The following is a 9,057-nucleotide window of genomic DNA, read 5'->3' on the forward strand; positions in this document are numbered from 1 at the left end:
GGCTTTCTTCAGCTATCAAACTGATAAAAACTAGGTTTGAAAGTTCATTTTTATAAAGCTTGGCCGGAAAAAAAGTTGCGAGTTTAACCTCTGCGATGTATGACCCAGCCAGAGGTAAGAATCTCTGCAGGAGATGCAAATATCATTATAGCTCTTCAAGGAAAAATTATAAACATGGCTGGAAATTACAAGTCTCTTGAAATGTATCTCGCAGGCCTATATGCATTTTCAAAACAAACTGAAACTGCAGAATAATAACTACTGAAACACATTTACAGCACTACAGCCTCCAGTGCCCTGCACAATAAGGGCCACGATGACTTTTGGGCAGAGTGTCCCCTGGCTGCAAGGTTATATATCGTACAGTCTGAGCTGCTCCTTCATGTCTCCTTCAGACATCTCTCCAAACGTGTCACTTTTCTCCTTCATGAGCCTGAAGATGGCAGCCAGCTGCTCTCTCTGAACCCTGTCAAGAAGAAAAGGAGAAGTAGGAATAGCCGGTCCCCAGAAGGCATTTTGAGCACCATGGTCAAACGCAACATGAAGCCAAACGCGGGTCGTTTTACAAGCCTTGCTGGCCACAGGAAATCTGCCCATCTGAGGTAGGAAAGAGATGATGGCCTCTGGTTCTCCTTCCTCCACCTTCCCACCTATCCAGTCATCCTGCACATCTCTCTGCAGCCCTTTGAATGTGGAGAGAAACCAGACTGCTTTTAACACCAGCTGTGGAATTCCTTAGGGCTTATCTATGCTCGAAGTTTCAAGATAACTTGACGTGTGGAATTTCGTAAGACCAACATGTCCCAGTCCAGCAGTCTCGGTAATGAAACCGGATTGAGTTTCATCAGCACCGTGTCCTTTCATTCTGTAATGACAGCATGGAGCTACAGAGTAATTCAGGAATAGCAATTAAATTTTAAATGCATATCCTACCTGAAAACTAGAGACCAATCTGCCTTCCAGTGTGGACGTGGCTTTAATCAGCCACTGGGAGATAAGATCACACAGGAATTCGCTTTGATTCCACAGTTTGTCTGCCAGTGTCACATGGAGAGACGGACTCATGTACCAGCCCAGCAGCGAGGGGATCCCACAGGCTGACCCGTGGACCACCTCGCTCAGGCTTCCACCCTTAGATGACTAACTTCCTTCTCCCCGTAGCAGCTGATACCCTGATTTTTCCCTAACCTGCAGCAGTTTACCATTGTTTTATGTCCCGAGCACAATGCCTGGTCCCTGCCACTGGGCTTTGTTCGAGGAAGCTTTGCAGGAGGGTTACACTGGTCATACATCCACTGATCACCACCCAGGGGTACAGGAGGGTGCGCAGCACAGGAGTGTCATTCGTTCGCAGGTAGCTCATGAACTGACGCAGTTGTCTACAAAATCCTCTTTGAGGGCCGAAAGGAGCGTGCGCCCTGCGCTGGCTCCTCTCAGGGCTGGCATGTTCCCACTGCTCGCGCCCTGTCCCACTGGGATCAGGCGGCAGTATCGCCCAGCACAGCTCCCACCTGACCCTCCTGTGTGGGATTAAAGGAACTGGTGAGGTTGTGGTGCTTTATGGCTGTGACAAGGGAGAAACAGTTGCTGTTACTTCAAGGCACATTTTGCCCCTGCGTGATTGTGGGGCCAGAACTTGGCAAGAGCTCAGCAGTTCAGAGCACAGATCTGCTGCAGTCCCAGCTCCTCCTGCTTGCATCTTTACACCTCCCCTGGGCTAGAAAGACAGACTCCGGCTTTTACTTCCACATTGTCACCCTGTCAAGAGTCCTCTGTTCCCATCATTGCCAGGTTTCCTTGTAGGACTTTAATACACTGTAATTAATCCATTTAAATCCGTTAGTTAACCTGGGGTAGTCCTGCAAGTCCTGTGTGGACAAGCTATGAGCTGTTCCAGTGACAGGAGAGACAGAAATATCTATTGACAGGCACAACCAGGACTCTTTGCTTGAAGGAGAGACAGCACCAACACATCACAAGCAACCACATCACAGAAAAGATCAGTGGAAGGAGACAGTCGGGTGCCTCCACGTGCTGAGCTCCTGCGGCTCGGGGATCTGCCTTTTCCCCTCTCCTGCACCAAGCCCCAGCAGAAGCAGGAACCACAGGCCATCCTCCAGCACTGCTGCAGCAGGCAGAGCGGGAAAAAAAACGAGATCCTGGCAAAAGCAACCTCATTTGCCAATCCTCTTCTGTTGCAATTAAAATGCAGTTTTGTCCTAAGGCCAGACGTACCCTGGTAATGATCTTTTGCTTATGAAAGCTCCGGCCAGAGGCTGTCAGGAGCCTGGATTTGCCCGTCTCTTTTGTAATTTTTTGTGCTCACATAAATAGCATCCAACTGCCCTTTGCAGACGAGAGGAAGGGAAGCACAGTCGTTAGTGATCAATATTTTATTTTAGAGCACCGCTGGGCACCAGAGGGCACATTTCCAGTCTGGGCTGGAGAAATCCAATACACAGCTTTGCCTCCTGTGTCGGAAATGCACGCCAGCTGGGAGTGCTCCACACAGGTCTGCATCCCTCACTCCTTATTTCACTTACATTAACCCTGATGAAACCTCCCCAAAGGCCTGTTTCCTTGTCTCCCAACCTCCAAAAATCAAGATCATGGACAATATCCAATTTTTCTTTTTCTTCAAGCGCAACACCAATGCATTTTGGCTCTCCCTTCAACTTTAAATACCATGAAAAACAGCATTTGAAAAACAGAAATAAAAGAGCCGTTACTGCTGTTATGTCTCTGTGCCACAAAATCTACAACAAAGGGAGAGAAAAACAAAGATAAAGAGAGAAAAGAGCCTGGGAAAGAAGAGCGAGGCATCAAAACCATGAAACTGATTTCAAGAAGGAGCTTCTCCTATCAAAGGCAACCTTGCAAAACAACTTTGTAGTGCTTCAGGTTGTTTATTTTTTGATGATTTCAGATCAAACCTACCCCATTCACAAGTAAAACCATCTCTTTTCCCGTAAGTGCCGTCCTCAAAACTACTTGGATCCAGGAGGTCAAACAGGATTTTTCTTATTGCTGACAAAACAGATTAATTAACGATTTTCAAAGCAGCCTAATTCTTCTTGATAGGCAATTGAATTTGCATACTTAACTCCCTTAGGCTCTTTTTAGACATTTAAGTCCAAGACTTTCATGATTACCTGGAGGTTTGGGGCAGTGAGCCACAGGGATGTTAAAGGAGATCTCAGTTTCAGGAAGTGCCAGGCATCTGGGCAGAGCTCTGCGCTGGGAATGCTGCTAATTGCCCTGGGGCCAAACAACACCAGGATCCTGCTGCAACGCTGCCTTGCTCCAGCAGAAATAAGGGGAAAAAATCCCTTATTTTGCCAGTGGTCTGAGTATTGTTAAGAAAGCCAGTGGAACCATTTATGGGGTAAAAGGCATCGGAGGGTAGAATGTACCTCTAACCTAAAATCCAGATTTTCAACACAAATCTCTTGAGAGAGAAGTTACAAGCTGCCGGAGGCAGGGAGAACAAGCACAAACCAAATAAACTATTCAAAGGTTTATTGGACCAAACAAAGGCAATTTTTACAGATTCAAGCCACTAGAATTACAGTCCTTTGTGTAAGAGCCACCATCAGATACAGAACAAACAAACAAAAGTAAAAAATACCCAGACAGCCATTTTGAGTTGAAGAAATAGTTTGACTCGTTGCCGCTAGCAAAAAAATCTGGACTCAACTATAGACTTTGCTTGATGTACACATTGCCATGTAACTTAAACACAAGGTATGTAAGGCATTCTTTGCATAGTTGGGTGCTCAGGACACAGAGTCAGCCAGCACCGAGGGGAGACTGCGGCTGTGCCGGCGGGGTGTTGAAGCGGAGGGTCCAGATGTGCCTAAATCCGTACGCAAACCACTGAACACGCTCGCAGTTGTCAGCTGGGAGGGGGCAGCCCAGCCTCTCCTAAAGCTGGAGCCTCCTGCTGTTCTTTAAACGAGCCCTTTGATGAAGAGTTTGCCAACCCCAGGCGCTGGAAAGGACAACTGTGAACAAGGTTTCAAGTATTGTCTGCATAGGAATTAAAAAGGAGGGGAAAAAAAAGGAAAAGAAAGAAAAAAGAAGACCAGCCTGTTGGGTTTCTGATATGTTTGCAGCATTAAGCTAAGAGGCAGTTGTCCAGCAGTGAGAAACTTTCAGGGACACATTCCCACCCAGCCTGGTGTTAGAGGACTCAGACCCTCTTCTCACGCTTGCAGATGAGCTGGGTTTGCTCTGAAACCTGCTGAGGCAGGTACCTGCGTGGAGCCAGACTCGTCTTCCGCACGGGACAGAGCCAAGAAGCAATGCTGAGCTCTGGCGCCCAGGGACAAGCCACAGAGCTGGCAAGAGAGGAGGGCACGGCCGCAGCAAGCAGAGGAGCGGGGATGGGGTCTCTTGCAGGACCTTCCCTATTCACCCTGAGCCAGAGGGAACTCCCAATGCTGCAGCTGCCTCCTTGGATCTCTCCTTTTGGGAACCAGAGCAAGGAAAGGTGAGAATCTGGGCATTAACGGCAGCCGGAGCGTGGTCTCCTAAACCTCCACCACAAGCAGAACCGCTAAACTATCAATCTTCACTGCCTCTCAAATCTTCTGTCTGCCTACAGAACCAGCTCTCTGCTGAAATACCTACGGAAGCAAGACCTAAGCCAGTCCAGTTCCCATCCTGCCATCCCTCACCTGGAGCCCGCTTTGTCCCTCCACCCCTCAGAACAAAGCAGCGTCGTACGACATTTGAAATCATGGGCAGTTCCCACCCCCCAGCAACAAAGAGGAGTTTGGCCCCAGGAAGATAAAACTTAATAGTCTGGTGTAAGGTCCAGGCTGGTCTGGGGGAAGAGCTATGGTTGGCCCCCCCCAATAACTGACAACAGATTTCATGGCAGCCCTAAAACACGGTCAGGAAGAGAACTAACAGACTCGCTGCATATTTAGTGTCCAGTTTGGGTTCTGTCTGGGGGAGGGGGAGGAAGGTTCATCCCAGCCCCCCAAACACAACTCAAGTCACTGCTTGGGCTCAGCCCCAGCCCATGGAGCCAGACAACAGGGTCTCCTCAAACTTGACAGCACAGGAGCTTTTGAAGAACTCAATGTCAGACCATGAGGGGATCCCAAGTTTTGAGGGTTTACGGATTTCTCTTATGGGTGCGTTTAGTTGGTTTTGGTATTTCTCTCAAGCCTTTAAAGATGCCAAGGGATGCCTTTAGGAGGAGGCTAGGGACAACTTCATATAGTCTTCAGTTCTGCAAAGAGAAATAGGGAGAGAAGAGAAATCATTTCAGTCATTTCACCCCTCAGGTTGGTTCATTATTATTCACATAAATGAGCAGGGAGAAAACTCTGTGTGGAGGGGGAAGGCGAGGCAACTTCCCACCTCAGGGCAGATGAAGTCGCTGTTTGCAAACCTCACACCTCTAAGAAGGAGGCACTTTGCTTCATCGACTGCAGCAGGATAGTCAAAACCCAAGCAGAAGTGTAAATCCTCTCGTCTGGCACCAGTCTAAGTTTCTGACCTACTGATGAGGAGCTCCAGGAGTTACAGCCTCGCTATCCTGTGCGGAGCCTCCCTGGGCTGCTGGCACCCTTGTCCAGCCCAGATCCTTCCTCCCGCCTGCAGCCGGATGAGCTGGGAACAAGTACTGGTTTCACAGGGCAGCGTGCCTGAACAGGGAAACCTTTCTCAATCCTGCTGATGTGTCTGTTCAAGGGAGGGAAGCAAAAAATCCCCCAAACTCTCTGCAGGTCACAAGGCTTCCTTTTGGTGGGAAGCTCCTCCAACATCCCAGGGAAGGAGGGTGAGACAATTAGATGTGTTTTATGTGTGGGGACACCCGGGCACAACTTGAGATCTTGCAGCACGGTGTTAGCAGAGCCAGGGCTAAAATGTGTGATCCCTTGCTCTCAGCTTGAACCTTTTGAGCCCTCTGCCCTCACTGCCCCAACATCTCTCATGGACCAACAACCCACAGGATACACCTGACTGCGGGCTGGGCAGCTGCCCACGGACACAAAGACCTGCACTGAGGTGGAAGGAAGCTCCAACACACGTTACCCTGGCACTTACAAACACACACAGATGCACTCCAGCCTAATTCCTCCTGAATTCAATAGCGTTTGCTGTCCTGAACACTGTCTGTGACACCTGAACCCCATTTGAAAGTCCCCTCCTCCTGTCAGCCACAGTGTAAAGGCCAAGTTAGAGCCTCGTTTCTTCCTCGCTCTTCTGCAAAAGGTTGCCTTCCCCAGCAGGTGCAGCTGGCGACCCGGATCCTGGGTGGGAGCTGCAGGGTAGAAGCATCACATGGGACTGGGGTAACTCGAGCGACGCTGCAGAGGCTCAGTGGCTGGCCCGTTAGGACACAGAAAGGAAATTCTCCGGAGTGGATAATCGCTCTGCGGCATTCGCAGCGCTGCGGATCGGATCATCCCGCTCAAGTCACGCAAGCGTAATCAGATTTCATGCGTGAGGGCATAAGCTCGTTGCCACGGGGACCCAGAAGGAACGGTCCCCTCCAGCGTGCTGCGGTTAGTGTGGGGAGGGATGGAGGATGGCAGGGAGGCTGGATGAGGCTCAGCTGCAGCCTGCAGCCCCTCACAAGGATTCTCACCTGCAGGACAGGACCAGGCCGACAGCTGGAGTGAGAAGATCTTAAACCAAGCATGAACTTAATGGAGGATGCCCATCAGAGCCATAAATTCCCCATCTGCACAACACGGATACCCCTTTCTGCTCCTGGAGCAAGCTGTGAGGGCGATTAGACTAAAGAGCGTGAGGCAGTCCATCATGGGGGCCACCGGGGCCACAGAACCCCTCCAGGATGACAGTGTCTGGCATTGCTGCCACAGAGCCTGAAAGATTTCATTAGCTTGGGATGGAGCCTTGGGTGATGAAATGAACTCGATCAGCATGTTTCTCCCCAGCAGCACTTCGGCCATACCAGGTTCGGGTCTTCTTTTACTGGAAGCCTGTCTTTTTCTTCAGATATAGACTCTCCAGATATCTCTGCTCTGGCCCAAGCTGAGGGCCAAGTCAGTGAATCTTGGGATTTGTCAGCTGGACATGGTTCTGTGCAAGGAACACCTGGAGAACAAGGAGCTCAGACAAGAGCAGGTCCTGGATTATGAGGGAGGCTCAGGTATTGAAGATCTCAAAAGACCAGGCTTTTCCTGGAGCCTGGAAACTGGGTGTCCTTCTGGTGGCTTCAGAAGCATTCCCCTTGCTCCAGCTCAGCCACAGCACTGACACAGGGTTTCTTGCCTCTGAGCAGAGCATCCCGGCACTGGCAAACGAGGGGGCTGGTTCCATTCCCATGTATGTTTATCCCTCCTGTGTGCCAAATCCACAGCAGGTCAGGAAGTCCTGTAACCCATCCACAGACTACACCTTCCCAAAGAAGTCCTGACCCATTCTAAGGAGATCCAAGAGCATCTTGCTGTACCCACCTCTGGTAATTGCTTGTGCCCTTTCCAGGAATAGTTTCACTCAGAAAGCTGATTTTCAGAAGCGCGGAGCTTTCCTTCCCCTGGCAGAGGGAGAAGGTGCTCAGCTTGTTGGGATCATCCGTCTTATGGTCCAAAGTCTTGGCAAGAAGGGCAAAGAGCAATCCGGCTCCAGAGTCTTCTCCCTCCAGACAGCCTAGGATTGACTCTTGAGGGTCAGAGCAGTGAAGAAAGGCCCTGGGCAGACCTGGCAACAGGTGGACAAGCTCTGCCCAGGCAGTTCTCTTCCATCTCACTGCTAAGGATGGTCCCATCACCACTTTTACCATGGGCACAGCAACCATCTCATTTCTGGTAGTGACAATAACTCCGTTTTGTTCAGGATCTGAGTATTGCAGGAAGACGATGAGGAATGACATAAACCTAAGCTCTCCCAGTGGTCCCAGAAGTGTGGGCCAGTTGCTTCAGCCAACAGGTAAAAACACAAGGAGAGAAGCCTTAAATGCGGAACAGGGAGAGACAGTCAGGGCTTAGAAAAGAGCAGAAGAATGACAGGTACCGAAAAGAGCTTCTGTCACCACAAATTCAAAATTCCTCCAGTGGGACAGAAAATTGAAAGGTGCACTTGACCTTGGGAAACACCTACTGCTCCTCAGGAGCACCAGGAGAGCAGTCGAGGCTGCTGGAGCCCGTGTGCCCGGGGAGCACAAGACCCGTTGCTGTTAATCGGGAGGCGGGGGCACGGGGGCACTGGGGACTGTGTCACCCCCGAGCAGACCTGGCCCACAGCGGTGTCGAGGCAGAAGCCTCTCACATTTCCCAGCCACAGCAGCAACAGCTGGAAACACCAGAGCACAGCCAGGAAGGTGGCTCAAGCTGCCAGCCAGCTCAGCCGAGAGGCCACAGTCACCTCCTTCAGCCACGTGCCCGTCCCCTTGCGACACTCCCGATGCCCCAAGCCAGCGCCGCAGCAGTGGGGGAAGCTGTGGATGGGCTTTCCTCCATCACTCAGTGTTTGTGCTCCAGCTCGCTGTTTGCGCCCAGGCCGGTGTGATGCCCCAATTCCCTGCAGCCCTCGGTCTGCCCCAACTGCCAGGCTGCCACAGGAGAGACACAGCCAGACTTCCAGAGAGGGAGCAGAGAGAGGACAGCAAGCTGCCCGTGCCGCGCAAGGTTAAGCGGAAGCGGATGAAGACAAGTTGTGAGTGTCAGGTGAGAGAGACAGAGAAGCAGCAACAAGCCAGGACAGTCCAGGACCTGAGCAAAAAGAAAAAACCCAGGAGCTCAAGCAGAGTTGCTGTCTGGTCTGAAATCTCGTGCCAGGGGAGGGTCAGACTCACACCTTGCAAAGGCTGGGGGGGAGCTTGCAAAGTCTTCCTCGCTGAGACAGGAGAGGAGGCGATGGGAAAGGGGCTTCCTTGCCTCCCCTGAGTTTCCGAGGGAGGCATCCTGCTCAGTTTTTAAAGCTGCTGGGGACTCAGGACTCGATTCGATGCTCTATAAATAGGGCCAGAGCTCAAGTCCATTGAGGTCTCATAGGTCAGAGGACATTTTGCCCAAGGATATGGAGGGAGGGAACAGCATGGGGCCACCAGGAGACTCCCTCCTCCTCCTGGCA

General features: G+C 51.0%; 1 protein-coding gene across 1 annotated transcript in view; it reads right to left on the minus strand.

Moving 5' to 3' along the window:
* Positions 1-351: 351 nt before the first annotated feature.
* Positions 352-9,057, minus strand: part of MXRA7 (matrix-remodelling associated 7) — a gene marked incomplete at its 5' end in the record, with an annotated part of 18,473 nt that continues 9,767 nt past the window's right edge. Inside the window, one exon of the mRNA XM_009868405.1 lies at positions 352-466. Coding sequence (XP_009866707.1) covers positions 352-466 — 115 coding nt within the window. The remainder of the gene's footprint in view (positions 467-9,057) is intronic.

The sequence above is a fragment of the Apaloderma vittatum genome, unplaced genomic scaffold, assembly GCF_000703405.1.
Source record: "Apaloderma vittatum isolate BGI_N311 unplaced genomic scaffold, ASM70340v1 scaffold20554, whole genome shotgun sequence".
Taxonomy (NCBI): Eukaryota; Metazoa; Chordata; class Aves; order Trogoniformes; family Trogonidae; genus Apaloderma; species Apaloderma vittatum.